The sequence below is a fragment of the Zonotrichia leucophrys genome, chromosome 21 (genome assembly GCF_028769735.1).
Source record: "Zonotrichia leucophrys gambelii isolate GWCS_2022_RI chromosome 21, RI_Zleu_2.0, whole genome shotgun sequence".
Taxonomy (NCBI): domain Eukaryota; kingdom Metazoa; phylum Chordata; class Aves; order Passeriformes; family Passerellidae; genus Zonotrichia; species Zonotrichia leucophrys.
Genome location: NC_088190.1, coordinates 4,345,063 through 4,364,688, shown reverse-complemented (window position 1 = coordinate 4,364,688; position 19,626 = coordinate 4,345,063). Strand labels below are relative to the sequence as shown.

The window sequence follows — 19,626 nt, the reverse complement described above, 5'->3', positions numbered from 1 at the left end:
ACAAAACAAAAAAATCCCTTAATGCCATGAGAGCTGTTGCAGGATAAGCACTACACCAAGGGATGTGAAATCCAAGCTTGTGAAACTCACAGCCATAAAATTGCCTGCAGTGTCAGGCTTAGATTTTCTTATTTTGTGCTTGACACATGTGGGATAATTCAGATTAAATTCAAGGGTACTGTTAATCAAACACAAATGGAACCCCACAGGAAATCAGCAGAAGGAATGAACTGAACCAAATCTTTTTGCTCTTGTTTTTGTGGATGCTGTTGGGCAGTTCAGTTGCTGTGCTTGGCAGATTTTGTTGTACATCCCCAGAGCAGGTTCCCTCAGCCTGTCCAGGAATCAGTGTGGATTCAGGGCCAGCAGTTGCTGCACTCCAAGGATTTGGTCATGCATTGTCTCAAAGCTTTGTCTCAGTGAGTCAGCAAAATTCCCTTCCTGCAGGGCAGAATTCCCTTCCCACCTTCTCACTTTCTGAGTCTTTTCATGTCCAGGATACAGTGGGAAAAAAAGCCTGATTTGGATGTTTTATGGATTTTCCAAGTTCTTATTTACACATGCAAATAAAATTTATATAGCAGTGATGAATTTCTAAACACCAGATATATAATGGATGCAGTGTATCTTTTTATGGATAAGAAGGCTAGAGCAGGGCTAGAGACCTGCATATTTTGAAAATGAAATATATAATTATTCTAAAAGCTTGTACACCTCTAATTTAAGACAATGAATTGGTCTATTGTTCATAACAGCTTTTTATGGAAATACTGTTTGTCACGTGTTCATAGAGCTTTCACAATTAATGACAGAATGGATGGAAAGTTTCTTTATACAGACACCCCTTTTATTTTTTGTTCTTAAAAAGTAATCTACCTCTTTAAAATTTGTAGTTTAATACTTGTTTGGTGAATTTGTGCCACTTTAACTTTCACTTTCACTATCATTCCCATTTTGTTACATTTCTGTTATGGGGACTTTATGTTGAAATATTGTATAAAGCATTTGTAGCAAGTTTAAGAAAATAAAATATTTAAAATTATTTAAATTGTTTTGGACACTTCAATTGTACTATATGTGATTTACATTTTACATTAATTTCATTTTGTTTTCATTTTGGGTTGTTAATCTTGGAGCATGTTCCTGTATTAAAGTTTGCTGTTAGGTATATTGTTTCTTCTATTGGAGAGTGCTATAAAGATTATTCTAATGAAAACATTAAAAATTGCAATTTGACATAAAAGTGGGGTTGTCCTTGCTTTTGAATGCTGTAGCCTTGCTGGGGGGCTGGAAATGCAGGTGAGAACTGAGGAGGGATTTTCCTCCTCCACGAGTCCATCCCGGGCTGAGCTCCAGTCCCTGGTGCTGCAAGCACTGAGTGACAAACCAGATGGAAATATCATCACACATTTCCTAAAACCAATCAAGTGAACTTCTGAAAAACTTGGGGGAAACTTGCCTTTTGTTTGGAAAGCAGATGTGCCAAGAAAGATAAAGAAAAATAAAGAAAGATAAAAGATAAGAAAGATAAAACAAGCTCATCCAGGAGGAGTTCAGTGTGCCTGTATCCTTCAGCTGTGTCCCCCTGGTCCAGTGACATAAATTTGTACCAATTGGCCACTTCTGACTTAGCCTGAGGATTTTTGATTTTAATTGTGGACACAGCTAATAAATTGAAATTATTTAAATGAAAATTACATGCACTATTTCAACTTTGATACTATAGTTTTCTGTTTTACTGATATTATAGTTTTCTGGTTTTATATGGTTTAAACCTGTTAAATAAAGAAAAATAGATGGAAAGGTTTTTTTGGCTGTAGAGAATTTTGGAATGTTGTATTCCCTCCAGGATGTGTGTGCTGCCTCTTGCAGTGGGGCTGGAAGGATCTGGGTCCATGTTGGTGTGGCAGTGGGGTGGCTGATGTGACATTGCTGAGGCTGAACAGCATTTACAGCCGTCAGTTCCTTCACTGCTCCCAACTAATCCAGTAGTGAGTTATTATCTTATTAAGTATAAGTTCTTATTTTATGGAGTTGTCTGTTCAAATTAATGCTTCTGTCTGAGTAAATTTTTTTTGGTAAGAAGTCCCAGTTTATTTTTCGTGTGGGATGTCATTCCTTGAACGTGTTCTGTCTATAACAACATTTTCCCTGAATTTTAACAGATGGGGGAGATCTGATGGGATGATGCAGAGGTTCCAATGTTCGTGGGGTGTTTTTGCACTCCCTGCAGTTTGGGATTTGCACCCCAATGGAAGAGGGGAATCCTTGGTCTCCTTACAGCAGCACTTACACCAAGGAGCTGGGAGGAAGCCACAGTGAAGGTTTTCACTCTTGATTAGGTTTTACTGTATTTACCCAAGGGAAAATATTGTTTTACATGCCCAGTGTTGTATTTGGAGGTTTTATAAGAAAAAGGAAAGATGAAAAAAGTGGAGATTTACAGTCTTGAGATTGCAGAGGATGGGACATAAACTTGATTCATTGTTTCCAATCTTTACTGACAACAGAAATATCACTTGGAGTTTGCTCTTGCTGCAGTCTGGGTATTTCAGTCACCTTGTAAGGATTTATTGGCCATGTCTAGCAGGGAACTGATGGTGAGTGAACCAGCCTCAGTCTTTAATATGGCAGAAATCCTCTTGCCATTTGATGTGTGGTTTCTCTGCTGTGATGTTAAATCCTGTTGGGTCCCCAGGATGTGCCACACTGAGATGGTCACCTGTGCTCACCAATTTATCAGGGAAATGCTGGGTGATGGAGATCTCCACATGAGAGATGATCATCAAAGAGTTTCAGTCCTAAACAGGTGACTCATTACAAACAGAAATGTGCAGCTCTCATAGTCACTATTGCTATTGCATCTCATCTGCATAATTGAATTTCTCTGGCTTTTATAGCTGCCTCTGTATGATCTGAAGCAACAATAAAGCTGTAACAGAGCCCACAGAGTGCTGACACCTCTTGAAATGCATCCAGACAGGCAATGAAAACAATTCCACTTGTCCTGTTTACAGAGCCCGAGTGACACGCTGGGTGAGCTCAAATGAGGGTTGGTTTAATAAAAACAGAGCTGCTGGAGCTGTTGTGGAGAGGCAGATCTGACAGGTTGTGTTTTCCTTTTTGTGTTTCCCATTTTCCAGTTTGCTGGAAGGCTTGGGAAGCACCTTGTGGCACAGCCTGGGCTGAGTTCAGTGCTGGGTGTTGGAGCCCCTCAGCCCTGGTGGGAGCTGCCCAGGGGATTCAAGCTGGGCTGGTTCTGCTCCTCTGCTCTGTCAGCACTTGGTGTTGCAAGGCTGGTATTTAAAATTCTAGTTTGGTTCCTGATGATTTTCTTTGCGGAGATGTCATAGAGTTTGATGTCTAAATGTTCAATATTGAATGCAAATAGGAACAGCGTTCATTTATTGTGGTTTGTGACTTCATTTCCAAAATTATGGGCTCAGCTCCAGGTTTTCACTGCAGTGGTTTTAGCCAAGGAGCTGAATTGCTAGAGACAGACAAATAGACCTTACACTAATTCTGGCTTTTATTTACTGAATGTCTCGTGACTCACATGATGCTGGAGTTCTGCTCAGGATGGAAAGGAGCTAAACAATAGATTTTGAACAAGCACATGCTGGGTTGGAGCTGAGCTTTTGTGGTAAGTCTGTGATGAGAGAGGGGTGAACTATTTAATTAAACTGTAAAAAATAGCAGCTTCCTAGTGGAAAAAAGGATTTACCTTCCAGTACTTTGCAAGAGCAGAATGGTGAGGAAAATATATCTATTTCACAGCAAGATGCAAATAAAATACTCCTAAATAAGGCACAGTTTAAGTGTACACTGCCACAGCACAGGTTGGACTCGATGCCCCTGGAGGTCTTTTCCAGCCTCAGTGGGTCTGTGATTCCTCTGCTGCTCAGCAAAGCTCAATCACAGAATCCCAGAATAATGAGGTTGGAAGAGACCTCCAAGATCATCGAGTCCAACCCATGCCCAAACACCTCACCTAGACTGTAGCACCAAGTGCCATGTCCAGGCTTTTTATAAACACATCCAGAGATGGTGATTCTACCCCTCCCTGGGAACAGCATTCCAGTGCTTTATTATTCTTTGGGTGAAAATTTTTTTCCTAATATCCAACCTGTACCTTCCCTGATGCAGCTGGAGACTGTTCTCTAGTGCCTGTGTAAATGCCAGGACTTTTCCAGGGAAGGGATTTTGCTGGGAATGCAGAGCTCATTCCCACACAGCCCCCTGTGCACAGCCCCAGTGACTCAGTGGGGAATTTATGCAGTGTTTCCTTTGGTGTCGAGATCTCTGCTCAGCATTGCAGTGTGGAAGGAGGTGGGAAGATGAGGAATAATGAATTCTTACATCACTGAGCTGCTTTGAAGAGTTTCACACAAACTCCACTGTCACTGGAACTTGAAGTTGTATTCTCTGTTCATTATGGCAAATTCAGTATGTCCCTCATCTCCCTTTTCCAATCAAAACACACTTTTTTCTCTGGGTTCTTCTTTATGTAATGAGATGTGCAGGACTGAGGGCTCATCCTTGTTCAGCAATCCTTTGAAACTCTTCTGGTGTCACCATTTCTCAATAAATCTAAATAAAGTAAACTAGAGTCTTCCCTATGTGTGGTGAAAGTTTTCTCATTCTGTTAAGAATGTGATTATTAGATACAAACTTTTTATCAAATCACATGACCTGACTGTATAGAAGATGAATTTGAAAATTCATTTCAATTTGAAATACTTCTACTTTTAATCCAAAATTGTTCACCTTTTGGCTTGCAAAATACTCTGTGCTACTTTAAAAGGGCAGGAAGAGAAATTGCTGACATGATACTGTTCATCTAAATTTATGGATTTACACCAAGATTTCTTAAGTGACAGACTCTGAGCTCAACTTGAAGTACCTTTAAGGCCACTGATTTTCTGGAGGAGCTCAGAAGCCATCTCAGTGCTGGATTCCTTTTCAAGTGGCTCCTTTAGGTCACTGGTTGCTTTTGAAAATGTTAAACACCATTGTAAAACACAATTGTAAACCACCATTTTAAAATCCCATTGTAAGCCACCATTTTACTTAAATTTTAATACATTAATTATAGAGTAAATTTTACTACATTAATTTTAGAGTCCCCCAGGTGAGTTTAGGCATGGTGTGAGATTTTTTCCAGCAGTTCTTGCTGTTGGTTGGGTGTTCATCACCCCAGTTCCTCGTGATCCACGGGGAGTGGAGCTGAGCCAGCACTGGAGAAACTGAAACTGCAGACCAGGTGTGGAACAAAGCAGGTTGTGAGCTCCTGTGGGTGCAGAGCTGCTCTAAAGGATTCAGTTCTTTGAAGCACTGTGGTGGAGAGAGCTGCCAGGTCTCTTCTTGGAAGTCTAGAATGCAAAGGATCTCAAGAACTGGTTTTTCCAGTTTAGATTCATGAAAAGCCTGACCATAATATTCATGTTCTGTGAAGGAAAGATAAAATCCTGACCTTCTCCAGCTCTTTCCCTGCTTTCATGAATGAACACACACAATTCTCCAAATATCCATAATATAGCACATTAAGATTCCTTTTTGCTTTTGCTGCTTCTCCATTTTCCATACAGTGAGTCAGGAGTTTTCCATACAAAAGGAGACATCCCTTTAAAGAAAACTATCCATAAACCAAAACTCTGTCCATAAACCAAAACTCTATCCATCAACCTTTTTGTCTTGAGAAATACTTTGTTTCACTGAAAGAGACAAAAGAAGATATTTTCCATAGTGGCTGATGTTTTTATGTTTTTCCAAGTCCTTGTTTCGTGTATTTCCCATTAAGCAATGTGCATTGCAGTCAGGGTAGCAGGGCTGGGGTTTAACCTCACTGAGAGCACAAAGCCCAGAAATGGCATTTATCCACCCTGGCCCTTCTTGCTTCCCTTCTGGCCTGTGAAATTACTCAGCCTAATTCTGCAAAACCAAGAATCTGGGCTTAAACATCCACATTTCTATTTTTTTTTTTCCTAAGCAGTCAATGATTTGTGTCAGCTTAGATATTTTTTTATTTAAGATTAGGAAACACTTGATAGAATAAGTTCCTGGCATGTTTATTGTTAAATGTAATGTGGAATGTGTGTCTGTGTCTGAAATTTTGGAGCATATCCTTGGGGTTATTTTAGATTATAGAGTATAATCTCTGCAGGGAAAAAAAAAAAACCTTTAATTGAGGTAAAAATGTGAACATAAATCATCGGAATGTTGTTCACTGAATTTCCAGGTGGAGCTGGCACCCACCTCAGATCACTCCATCCTTCATGCCTACAAATACCATGGCTTATTTTTCTAGGATATTTCTAGATAATTAAACTAGCAACCCAGGAGAATGTTAATTGAAGGAGTGTGGTAGAAGACAAACTCATTTGAATAAAAAATACCAAATGTATTTTGGGAATGTCTGAGGGAAGGGGGTGTGTGAGGATTTGGCATTTTTCCTGGCCTTTGAGTTTGTGTCTGCTGCTCATGGCAAGGCTGATGGGGAAGCCTGGGAAGGGATATGGAAGCAGGAACTTGGTTTGGACAAATGAAATATTCAGGACATAATTTAACCTGTGAGAGTAATGTGGGAATCTCTTCCTTTGTTCAGTCCTGTTTCTGAGTGACCTTGGCAAATCCCTTTCCACCTGACTGTTCTGGATCTGAAAATTGGGATTGTGGTGCTGACTCCCACTACAGAACACTTTCGGATTTGAGGATGGAAAACTTTCAGAGCTGGGATTTAGTGTATTTTCTGTTGTAGGGAGTCTCACCAAATTGGGTGATTCTAGTGACTCTCTTCTAGTTTGAGTATGCTCTCAGTTGTGAGAGGGAGCTGTAATAAATTGCCTCATTGAACTTCTGGGTCAGCTTTAATTTCTGAAATAGCATCTACCAATTTTGTTTGGTTTTAAAGTCCTTATTTGACAGAAAAAACTTTGTGCACGCAGGTCCTTTCTGCTACCTGGCATTTGGGTTCTGGGCCCTTTTTCCTTACAAGCAGAGGATGTTTTCTGATGTTATTCTTTATTTTTAATGTTTTTTAATCTGTTCCCAGCAGTGGTTGTGGCAGAGCTGGGGCAGCCTGGGCTGTGCACGGGGTGTGAGGGGCTGGAGCAGCCCTTGGCCCTTCCCATGGGCCCGTCCCTCACAGGGTGCCCCAGAATTCCTTCTCTTTGCCTGTCTCCAGTTACCCAGGGCTGAGATGGTGGAAGCAGGTGCAGAGTGACAGGGATAAAAATAGCAGTGTCAGCCTGTGCTCCTCATGCAGCAGGGGGATCTCAGCTCCCCTCCCTCCCAGAGAGCAGCTCCCCTTGTCAAACCCATCCCAACATCCCAGCTCGTCTCTGGGCAGGCTCTCAAATGAGAGCTCTGCATCCACTGCAGGTGAGTGTTGGACAAGGAGGGCCCTGATTGCTGTTAAACCATTCCAACTCTGCAGCTTTGGCACAGCAGACAGGGCTCTGCTTTTGCAGCACTGTCGCAGAGAAAATGGGCCTTTGCTGGGGTCGAGCCATTTGTCGGTGAGGGGAGACTCAGACACTCAATATGAGTGATAAGCAAATTCCGTTTATTGAAGAGAGCATCAGACACTTATACAGAGAGTAATAAGCTTATGAATATAAGCTAAGCAATCTATTGGTTAAACTATACCATCAACTCTCCCTCATTCCTTAGGGGTTGCATCTCTCTTTTCTCATGCCTCTTTCACTGTTTGTTATCCCACCACAGCTAGGCCCAAGGACACTGCTATCTGTGCAGGTGCCGGACTTGGAATTAGCCATGGTTTTGTACTTTTCCATTTTCTAGCAGCTAAATTCCCAACACAGCACTATGGAAAGGCAGCACTAAGAATTCCATAAGGAGCTCAATTTCATTTTCTGTTTGGAAAAAAATTCCTTTTTTAGCTCATTCCTCTAATCCTCAGCTTCCAAATAACAAGCCAGGATCTATTAGCTTTAAAGCTTGAGGAAATTAGAGGTGAAAGAATTCTGGAGTAGTTTGGGACCTTAAAATCCATCTCTTTCACCCTTCCATGGGCAGGGACAGCTTCCACTGCCCCAGGCTGCTCCAAGCCCCATCCAAGCTGGCCTTGGGCACTGCCAGGGGTGCCACAGCTCCTCTGGGCACCCTGTGCCACCTCACAGGGAAGAATTTCTTCCTAATGTCTGATCAGGGTGTGCATTTGAAAGCCTAACTCAGATTTTCCCTGATATTTTGTCTCTTTGTCTCTTTGGATTTAACATTTTTTTCCTTTAGGTTTCCCATAGGATGCAGACCCTGCCTCGCTGCATGCAAGAGCACACAGATGTCATTGATTACAGAAGAACTTTAAGAAGTCATCATTAATATTTTGACAGAGAGCATTACTTACATGGAGACATTCTGCACAGAAATAAACTAAAATTTCCCTCTTCTAGTTATAGTAAAAATCTGAAGCCAAACAAACTAAACTTATTTTGGATATTCTGCTGTTTCCCTTGGTAACAGTCCTTATATGGAACAACAAAAATCTGGCTTTTGTTGACCTCCCCATTACAATTTCTGGTTCTTCCACATTGGCTGAAGGTTCAGCATTGAATTCACAAGGGCTGGAGTGGGTGATTTACATAGAACAATAACAAAACTTTTGGCAGGCAATTTTAACCACCAATTTTAATTTGAAAATAATTGAATTGCTTGCTTTTCAAAATTTCTGTGGTTTTGGTTTTCTGTTGTAATGGAAAGTTTTGCACTTCTTTATGTCTAACTTGCAGTTACATTGTGTGTAAGGACAAACTGAAATCTCCTTTAAAGGGTGTATATTGAACTCTAAAAATAACCCAGAGAGAAACCTGGCTTTGAACTTTTTTTAGACGTGTTGCTGTGTAAGAAAATGATATTTCAAAAGATGTTCCCTTGGAAGAACATAAGGGGTTGGGTTTGGTCAGAGTTTTGAAGAATTTGCCTTGGGAAGGAAGGTATGGAATTACCCATGGGGTGCACAGGTGTGAGGGGAAGCAGACAGGTTTGTGCATGATGGCAAAAGGTGCTGAATTTAAAAACAAATAGAGGAATTTTTGAATCCTTTAGAGTATGGAAGTTTGGCATGTCTAGAATAGGGCAGAAACAGTTGGACTTCCCTTGCTGTGAGTCATGTGTTCAGGCTTTCTTCTTGAAATCACAATCAACTGAGGAAAAAATTAAAATGTTACAGTAAAAATCTCAGATTTTCACTTTGGGACTCTCAGTTTAAAATCTGAACTGCAATAAAGGCACAGTTGTGCCCTGTGCTTGTCAATTCTGTCGGTGCAATTGTGACAGGAGTGTTCTGCCAACTTTCACCTGGGGAGAAATCACCAGGTGTGGTGTGTGCTCTGGAAAAGTAAAATTCCTTTTCCAAAAATATGTATTTCAAAACCTGATATGGTTTTCTTTTATGGTTTCTCCTGAGAGAATGGAACTTGTCTCTTCTAGTTTCTGATGCAGCTGTGGGTTTGTGTGTCCCCAGTGGGTCTGGGACACGGGGTGGGAGCCTGGACCCTGCTTCCAGTGGACATTTTCTGTTTGCTGCTTAAATAAACTCACAGGGTAAGTTCAGAACAAGGCAAAAAATACCTTCTTACCTTCAGAAGTGCCTCTTGGTGTTGCAGTGTGTGGTTTTCCTGTCTCGTGGCTTGCCAAAGCACGGCTCTGGTTTGGTCCCTGATGCTCTCCTGCCTCTGTGCACATTGCAGGCTCCGCACGGCCTCTAGATGTCCCTCCTCATCCTCGCATAGCCCCAGCAGCCGGCAGTGCAAGAAACCCAGCTCCAGCTCATCCCCCTTCTTCCAGGAATAGACCCCGGGCGTGTCTGACCCAAGCAGGTACAGCTGTCGATGATATTTTTGCCCCTGACAAAGAAGGAAATAATGAGGAGGACTCCATCTTATCAAAAGGCTAATTAATTGCTTTATTATACCGTATTATATTACATTACATCTAAACTGAATCTGCCAAGCACTCAACCCTGCACACACTGCACAGAATCTCATGACTGTGAGCTGATGGGCTTGGGCAAATCAATGACCCAGCCCCAGGTACTGGTGAGGCTGAGCTGAGTTTCTGTTGGTTTAAACAAAACACTGTTTTCTGCTTCTTCATTTTGTCATTAACTTTCAGATAATAATCTCCTTTATACTGATGGAACAGCTAAAGAACAGGATACTTAACATGTGCAAAGCTAAAGGTGACAATGAGTACCAACAAAATTAAGACATTGCAGCTTTAAGTTAATTATTTCTTAAAACTGTTCAAAACAACATTTGAGGAAATAGTTAGTAAAATTCTGAATTTGCTATCTCCTGAATAATGGGGATGGTTGCTAATGAATGTAAATATCTCTAGCTGTCTCAGACCATTTAGTTGTGGTCCAAATCCAAGCAAAATTAAATCATGGGGGTCTCTTTGCTGTACAGTGGTCACTGAATGATTTGTCCTGCTTCCAGCTCCATGGAATATGGAACTGTGACTCCTTAAACTATTTATTCTTAAATACAACTATTAAATTAATACTATTAAATACAACTCTCTGTGTATTTTCAGGTACCAGAAACTTCTGCCTGGAAGGGGTGAGGTGAAGCAATCCTCAAGCATTTTCCTCTCCTGCTTTGCTGAGATGAGGTGAGGAGGGCTCCTCAGCAGACAACAGGACAGAAATTTCTTCTGCTGGAAGTGATGATGTGTTTGTGTCATCTCAGCCTTCCTGCAAGGGAGGGAGCACAGAGCTCATCTGCCTTCCCCTGAGAGTCTGAACTGGGGCTGCTGGGACAGGGGATTGATCTTGGGGTGCCCCAGTGCATGGAGAACAGCCTGGAGAAATGTTCAGGCATCTGCAGGCAAAGCACCCCTGCTCAGAGGGTGGTGGGTCTGGCTGAGTTTCTCTCTCTGGGAGAACAGAGGGTTTAACATGCTATGCAATTAAATTCTCAAAAGACTGTTACATCCTTTTAGTTCCTGCTTTCCATCCTAACGGGTAAAGAACTGGGCAAACCACAAAGGAGGGAGTGTTGGGTGTCCTGAGGTTTCCACATGTGAAATCTGTGGGTACCCTGACTTTGTACCATTAGCTTTAAGGGCCAGATGCTGTTTTTGCAGTGCATCAGGACACATGGTTATTGGGAAATGCACTGAGAGCCCAGTTCCATGAAGGGACAAACATCCATTTCTCAAAAGAAAAACATCCATTTCTGTTGCCAGTCTGGTGCTGTTTAGAACCAGGATTTATTTCTTGATTTAGGGACAGTATCAAACACAGGTGTTGCTGTGCAGGATCAGGCCAGACTTGCCCTTAAATACAACATTTGTCCTTAAATAGAGCACCTGTGTTTGTGTCTCTGGCTGTGTTTGGTTTTGGGGGTGCTGAACGAGGCCATCCCTGAGGACAGCCAGTAAAGTGTAATTGCAGAAACACACAGGTCAGCTGATAAATACAGAGCAGAAAGGTCTCTTACCTCTTTCCTGTCCCCAGATAGGGTCAGTCACACCCAGGTACATCATCTGCCACTTCTGAGCAGAAATTCTGCCCTGTTCAGATGAAGTGTTCCTTCTGCCAACACATGATTTTCCATGATCCCTGCTAGCTTAGCATCCAAGTTTGGAACTTTTTAAGGAGGCCAAAGGGGTTGATTGTTGTACTTCCTTCTTGTTTCAGTCAATTTATTCCTGTCCTTGACTTTGCACTCCACACAGATAAGCACAGATCTGTGTATGCACACATTAGTTAGGAAGGAACAAGTGCCCAGCTGATATTCCTCCCCAGCACCCTGAAAAAGTCAAAAAAAGGATCAATTTTATATATATATATCTTCATATATAGATATATATATGACAGATAAAAATATATATGTATGGAATTGCTGGAAACAGTTAATTTTGTATAGTTTTGATGAAAATCAAATTGTTCAGAATGAAGAGCTTTATAGAAGAAACATGGTTCACCATAAAAATGTTTAAGGTGTATGTTGTTTGAGTTGGAAAGAAAAGGGTTTCAGGATCTTGTATTATCTCACCACAGATTTTTTGGATAAACCCCTCTTGGAGGCTTTCTAAGTGCAATTGTGGTTTGGGGGAAGGCTGAGAATTGGATGAGCCATAAAATTCTGCATCCCTCCCATGCTGGAAGTGATGCTCCAGTCCAGGACTGAGACCACTGAGATCCCTGGGCCATTGCTGGGCTGGAGGGTCTCCAGGGTTTGTTCCCTTTGGAGTTTTTATCCAGCAGAAAAAGGAGATGTACTAATTGCAAACAAAGGCTGGGATTTTTCCCAGCAGCCTTGGAAGAATGAGAATCTCATTAGTTATCCAAACTAGTTGGAAGGGAGCATCCAGATCTGCTAGGCAGCTTGGTAAATTTTGGTCAAACAGCACAAAAATTTAATTTTCCTGCCCTTATGTCTATGTCCAAGCAGCTGGTGTGCACACACAGCTCTCTGAGCAGTTTGTCTCACTTTGGGTTTGCACGTTACCTTTTTATTTTTATTTTCTCTGCACATTTTGTCCTTTCTCTCATCGTGCAATGTTAGTATGGTAAACCCTGTTCCTTCAAACAGCAGTGCTCTTCCTGTGTGTCTGGAGAGCACCTGAATCACTTGAAAGATGAGTATAAAGTGCTAATAAACCCAATATACTCTGAATAAAGCACCAGTATTATTAGTGATTGATTGATAATGATTGATTTCCCCAGTGCAGCTTTGTAGGACCTTGTCAAAGATCACAGCTAGTGTATAAATTATCACTTGAGGATTGTTGCTGAGGAGGAGTTTTCTTGCCATATAGCCCAAAAACTGCTTTAAACAATCCATTCTCCTCAGACCCACTCAAATTCCAGTCAGTTCAATTAAGGATGGAGTTCTGGCATGGATGCTGCCCAGTTTAGTGCCTTTAAGGCATCCCTGGGAGGTTACCAGAGGCCACTTCTGTGCAATTCATTTTTGCTGCCTTTTTTAGAGTGTTACCAACTATAAAACCTGACATTCTCAAGGAGAGAAGTGTGTACATTGTTGTGATATGGGAAGGTTTTTCCCAGAGAAATTCTGGTTTATCACACAAGCCTGTAAATATGTATTTACAATTTTCAAAGCACGTCTTTATGTCCCTGATTGTAAATGCTCTGTTTTTAAACTTTTATAAGATGTGACTCAACCCAGAGACCAGAGCACACAGCTTTATATTGTACTGGTCTGTTTGAAGGGTCCATTACAGTCTAAGCTGTAGCAGAAAAATATCCATGTCACAACAAGAAATAACCCACGGTTGCACCAGATTTCATCATTTTTCCTCAGATAAAAATGCAGTTTTTCTGGGAGGAGGGTGGGGGGGATGATTTTTCTTGTAGAGAAAAAAAAAGCATCAGTTCAAAATGATGTCATTTCTCTGGACCTGTGAGGAGATTTCATTCACAGTGAATTCAGGAAAAGTATGCCATCTTTTCCCAAGGCAGAATTTCACAGTTTTGCAGCAAATTTTTAACCTCTGCCGTGCCTGCTGATGAAACGTGACATTTTGCCCTTGACCAATATCACAAATTCTTGTGAAAATTCAAGGAGAGGGTGGGGAAAAAGCTCAGGTTTTGCATGTAGAATTTACAAGGACAACACTGGCAGCTCTGCAGGGCTCTCATGGCAATGCTGAAACTGAGGAGTTTATTGAAAATAAACTCTGTGGAGATGTGGTGGGACCTGGGTTGTGCTGGGGCTCTGAATTGCTCTGGAGGACTGAAAGCTCTGTTTGTCTGCCATGTAAAGGAAAAAAACAACAATAAATTAATGTGAAAAACGGCATTATGGAAATATTTATTGTTATTTCAGCCAAGGAGGTCTTAAAAATGGAGGCTGTGCTGTAGCTCTGGAACAATGGAATGGTTTGGGGTTTTCCTGGTGGGGAAGGAGGAAGGAGATGTGAGTGTCACCTTGCTCTGGCAGGTTCAGTGCACACAGACAGGGATTCATTGTCCTGACAGCTCCACCCCAGCTCTGCAGGCTTGGAGCAGCAGCCCATGGGCCCCTTGCAGCCCCTCTCCATCCCAGCCCTGCTGAGGTCTGTCAGCACTGTGGGGCCCAAGGCTGCTCTGCTCAGCTGGGAGGGAATTGTTCAGGCAGGGAGTGCAGGGAGGGCTGTTCTCCTCCCTGGTTCATAAACTGTGTGCCATCACAGCACACTCAGACATTTTATGCTTTCTTCAGGGCCATTTGGCTCTTTCCATAGAATCCCAAAGTGGTTTGGGCTGGAGGGAACTTAAAGCTCATCCCATTCTGCTCCTGCCATTCTCCACCCTCCCACCATCCCAGGGTGCTCCAAGCCCTGTCCAGCCTGGTCTTGGACACTGCCAGGGATGGGGCAGCCCCAGCTTTGTGCAACCAGGGCCCCACCACCCTCATTGTAAAAATCTCCTTTAAATCTGCTCTAAATGGAGCCTCCTCCAGTTGAAAACCCTGTAAGGGAATTATTACAGTGACCTTAGGGGGTCACTGGGTGAGAGAAGGACGAGAATCTTGTTCCTTGATCAGAAGGCTTGATTTATTGATATATAATATATAATACATTATAACTATACTAAAAAGAATAAAGAGAGAGCTTGCAGAGACTGATAAGCCAAGAATAGAACAGAAGGAATCTAAAAGCAAGAGAGTTCTCTGTCCCTGTGTTCTAGAGAGCTTGCCCTGTGATTGGTTCATGTTCCATGTGTACAATTAAGGGCCAATCTCAGGTGCATCTTATTGCATTCCACAGCAGCTGATAATCATTGTTTACATTCTGTTTCTGGGGCCTCAGCTTCCCAGAAAATGAACAAGTCCCAAAGAAAAGATTTCTATGAAAAAATGTCTGCGACATCGAATCACTGAGGGTGGTGGGCAGCCATTGTCATGGGTGCATTAATCCCATGCATCCCACCCTTAAAAACAGCAGGTACAATAAATAGGTTTGGGAACTGCTGAATTATGTATATTAATATTAATTTCACAGAGGCTAAAAATGGCTCTTTCACCCCAGAAAATCTGAAGGTTCCTTATGCATTATAAATCTGGTCTCTTAGAGGAAAGCCACTGTTGTCACTGTCACCTGCCAGTGCCTGCAGCAGCCTGACAGGCTGCCAGGCCCCTTTGGCACTGTCACAGCCTGTTTGGCTCTCAGGAAATGCCACCCAGCTTCAGGTGAGTTTGAAGGGACCTGATTGTGCTGAGCTGTCACTCTGTCCCTGCACAAGAACCTTGAGAAATATTCTTTAAACAGCTGCGTGCTCCATGCGTCTGTCTGCGCTGTCACATGGAGCAGCACTAATTACTCCTTTCTATAAGAGCTGTGGCTTTTTTGGGAGAAGGCTCCATCCAAAAACAGACAAGGAGGATTTTTTCTCATCCTGAAGCTGCTGCCTGGAGGCTGCTCAGCTCTGTGTGGCAGAAGGATGCAGAGGACACGACACTGCCGGTGCCTGGATCCCCTCCCAAAGTTCAGGTGTGCCTCAGTGCTTGGTGCCTGTGCTGGTGGCAAATGCTCCAAGGTAAATGCTCCAAGGTAAATGCTCCAAGGTAAATGCTCCTCCAAGGCTGTAGGGCAGAGCTCTGTGTGCTCAGGAGTGGGCACAGAGGACACGAGTCCATCTGTGGTATTTGCTGGGTCCCCAGGAGGAAGGAGGAATTGATGAATCTGACCCCATGTTCTTAGAAAGATTATATTATATTATATTATATTATATTATATTATATTATATTATATTATATTATATTATATTATATTATATTATATTATATTATATTATATTATATTTATTATATTATATTTATTATATTACATTATATTACATTACATTATATTACATTACATTATATTACATTACATCATATCATATCGTATTGTATTATATCATATTGTATTGTATCGCATCGTATTATATAGTATTGTAATATATCATGTAATATTATAGGAAATTATATTCTACAACTATACTAAAGAAAGAGAAAGGGGACATCAGAAGGCTAGACAAGAATGAATAATAAAAACCTGTGACAGACTCAGAGACTCTGACACAACTGGCTGTGATTGGCCATTAATTAAAAACAATTCACATGCTGGGTAAACAATTCTCCACATTCCAGAAGAGCAAAACATGGAGAAGCTGAAGCTTCCCAGGAGAGGAAATCCTGGCAAAGGGATTTTCCATAAAATATCATGGTGACAATGCTGGGCCACATTTGGTTCCTATCAGGCTTTGCAGCTGCCTTGGAAGAAGGGGCATTTGGCTGAGAGCAGTTCATATTCTCTTAGATATGAGCTGCTAATGCAAATAGGGCCACTCCCCCTTTCTGTGCTGCTCTGCTAAGTTTTGGGTCACCTTGACTCCAGCAGCACTTTGCAGGGTTGGTTTGCTGTTAATCTTTTTGTCCTTGTGTGCCTGTGTGAGAGCTGGGGAGGGGATTGACTGCAGGCTCCTCTCCTTGCCCAGAGTCAGCTCCTCTGGGCCTCTGCACTGCCCCAGTGAAGCTCTGGGGAATGGCTGTGTGGGGATGGGCATTGCATCAGAAAATTTATGCTATAAAACATAGTGCTCATTATTAAACTCACATCTTGCCTTCTGCACAATGTATTTACTCTCTTATATATTGAATTTTCCTACAGCTGGAGTGTTGAACTGACAGAACTGACAGACTCTGAATTTCTTCCTTGGGTTCCTCTGTCAGGCTTACCTGGGCTGTATTGATTCAGGAATGCTTCTTAATTTGACCTTCAAGGGAAATCCTGCAGTCCTGGCAGATCCTGTGTCTGAGTCCAGCTCCTCTCTGGGCCCAGCACCAACTGATTAGAGGCCTTTCAGAGTTGGTATTTCTTTCCTACAAGGATATTTATAAATTAATTAATCCATATTAAAGCCTTACTTTTGATAATCAACCCAAAATATTCCCTAAGTCCTTAAGGGCATTTTCTTTCTGCACCACTTACGTAATTTTCTTCTTTTTTTTTTGAAAGAATAAAACTCAACCAAACAGAATTGACTTTCAGCCAAGAGCTGCTGGAGATGTAATCTGAAGGAAGGCAGAAATGTGTTTAATTGCTGCCTCTGATGCCAAACCTTAAGTGCTTTTCTTCAAAGTGAGTTCTACAAAATTCCATTTGCCTTGCAGGACACAGGCACCAGAACTGCAGAAACCTCCCAGAGCTGATGGCAGTGGTGTGGTCTGAGCAGGAATAATCCCATCCACACATCCCCGTGCATCCAGTGATTCCACCAGCCCTCCCTGTGACAGTGCTGTGCTGGAAGAAAATGCAGAAATCCTGAGCTGCTATTTTTCCTCCCAGAGTCTCTGCCTTGCACCAGGGAAATGCTGATTTCTGACACAAGAAATAAGTTCTCACCTGACATCTCATGAAGGATAATTTCTGAATGTTCTTTCCTGAGCCCTCCCCCATTCCCAAATGCTTTGCTGCAAAGAACACTGTGGTGAATAACCCCATTTGTCCCACAGGGTATTTCTGGAGCTGAGAAGTGCCACAGCAATGGAACGTCTGTTCTCATGGTGTAATGAGTTTAGCTGAGCTTCTTTCTCCCTTTCATGCATTTTCCTGTGGCACATTGTTGTGTGTTCCGTGGGATAATTGGGTAGGGAAGAGGAGCAGATCTCCACTGAGCTGCATTTTCCAAGGCTCCTGTGTCCTGGTGTGACCTGGCCCTGCTGCCAGCACGGGCTGGAGCTGCACAGAGCCCATGGAGCCCCACGTTTCTCCTCACAGAGAAAAGCAAGGCACAATTCTTCCCAAGAATATTCTTATCTCATTTGCTGTGCCTGTGTTTGTGCCAAAGCAGAATGCAATATGGGGATTGTTTACCCAAAGTGATGGGGTTTTGTTTCTCTGGGGTTCAGAGAATGTGAAACCCAGAAATATTCTTGGGAAGAATTGTGCTTTGCTTTTCTCTGTGAAGAGAAATGTGGGGCTACAGCTCCCTTTGCATTTTGGGGGCTCTGGTCATCAGTGGGGAGCAAATGAACAGCAGCAGCCTCATTAAATTACCTGGGGAGATCTCTCAGCTGTCATTCCAGGGCAAGGGCTGATAAAGGTGCATTAGATGGACTTTTCCTGGCACTTGGCTGATGGAAATTCAGCTGTGGAGTTCTTAAAGTGCTTGTGTTGCTGCATCTGGGTAAGAGGAATGGGAGATTCATCTTTACAAACCAGCTGTGGATCATAAAAAAACCAATAGGAACGATTCCACTGATTGATGAATGAAAAAAGATATTTGCTTTTACAAATAAACTTTAGGTTTGCTGATAAATGAAATTAGACATTAAGAGATGAAAGAAACAATGGGGAAGAAAAACCACTAAATTCCATAAGAATTAAAAATGAAAAGGGAGGGCTGTACATTAGAGGGAAATCTTTGGGATCAGGTGTTTTGGGAAGTCTGAACCTCTCAAGTACCTCAGAAATGGGGAAAGAGAGAAGGGAAATGTGGCTGGGAAATTGGGATAAAAAAGGAGGCTGGGTCCTCCAAAAATTGGAGAAATCCCAGGGGATGCCCCATGGCCTCTCCCTTTATTGGAATAAAGCCAAAGGACTCCTCTGTCTCCTTTTTGGACATAAACCTCTGGTGTTTGTGGATTAATTTTCCTGACATGGGTAAATCTGCCCATGAGCAAACCCAGCTCCAGCAGTGGAGTCCTTTGCAGAAAATGCTCCCCCTCAGTGAGGGTTTGGGGTTAATTTCCCTCTCCTTTCACCTTCCTCCCACACTTCAGAGCATTGAATCCACAGATTTCATTCACTGTGTGCAAACACAGCTCCTCTGAATTCAGCTCCAGCATCTCAACAAGGGGCACATTATTCTCATTATTCCTAACATTTATTTCCTTTTTACCTAGAGAGAGAAGCTTTGAGTCAGGTTATGTGTTCTGTTTTCTGTTTGTAGTTATTTTCTGTGCCGCAGCTGATGGAGCTCACAGTGGCAGCAGCAGAACTGGGGGCACCTTAAGGAACTTTGTACAAACTAAACAGATCCCAGGTGCTGTGGGAAGCACAGAAACCCAGAGGAGGAAATCTGGCACTGGGTGATGTGTGGGGCTCAGCGCAGCAGCACAGGTGTCAGCTGTGAGGGAAATCCAGGTGAGCTGCAGTGAGGTGGAAAATGTCATTTCTGTACCTCAGGGAGGGTCATTTCTTAGGAACAAAATGTGCTGAGCTCAAGTGAGCAACCCTTGGAGTGTGTCCAGAGGGAAGGGAAGGCACTGCTGAGCTCCTCTGCTGGGGAGAGAAGGTGGTGATGCTGAGCAGGGACATGTCAGGAAAATTAACCCACAAACACCAGAGGTTTATGTCCAAAAGAAGACAGAGGAGTCCTTTTCTGGCTTTATTCCAATAAAGGGAGAGGCCATGGGGCATTCCCTGGGATTTCTCCAATTTTTGGAGGACCCAGCCTCCTTTTTATCCCAATTTCCAGCCACTTTTCCCTTCTCTCTTTCCCCATTGGCTGAGGTACTTGAGAGGTTCAGACTTCCCAAAATACCTGATACCAAAGCTGGAAAAGCTTTGCTAAGGAAATAAGGATTTGCAGGTAGCTTCTTGCATAATTTCTTTTTCTTTCTTTTTTCTTTTTTTTTTTTTTTTTTTTTGTCCTAAATAAGGCTT

At 42.4% G+C, this 19,626-nt stretch overlaps 1 protein-coding gene across 2 annotated transcripts in view; it reads left to right on the top strand.

Moving 5' to 3' along the window:
• The window catches only part of PRDM2 (PR/SET domain 2), a 64,831-nt gene extending 51,038 nt beyond the window's left edge, over positions 1-13,793 (top strand). Inside the window, exons 9-10 of one of the 2 annotated variants that reach the window (XM_064730882.1) lie at positions 9,711-9,839; positions 10,558-13,793. In XM_064730882.1, coding sequence (XP_064586952.1) covers positions 9,711-9,813 — 103 coding nt within the window. In that variant the 3' untranslated portion in view covers positions 9,814-9,839; positions 10,558-13,793. The remainder of the gene's footprint in view (positions 1-9,710; positions 9,840-10,557) is intronic. The other variant, XM_064730883.1, reaches the window with a different exon arrangement.
• The last annotated feature ends 5,833 nt before the right edge of the window (positions 13,794-19,626 follow it).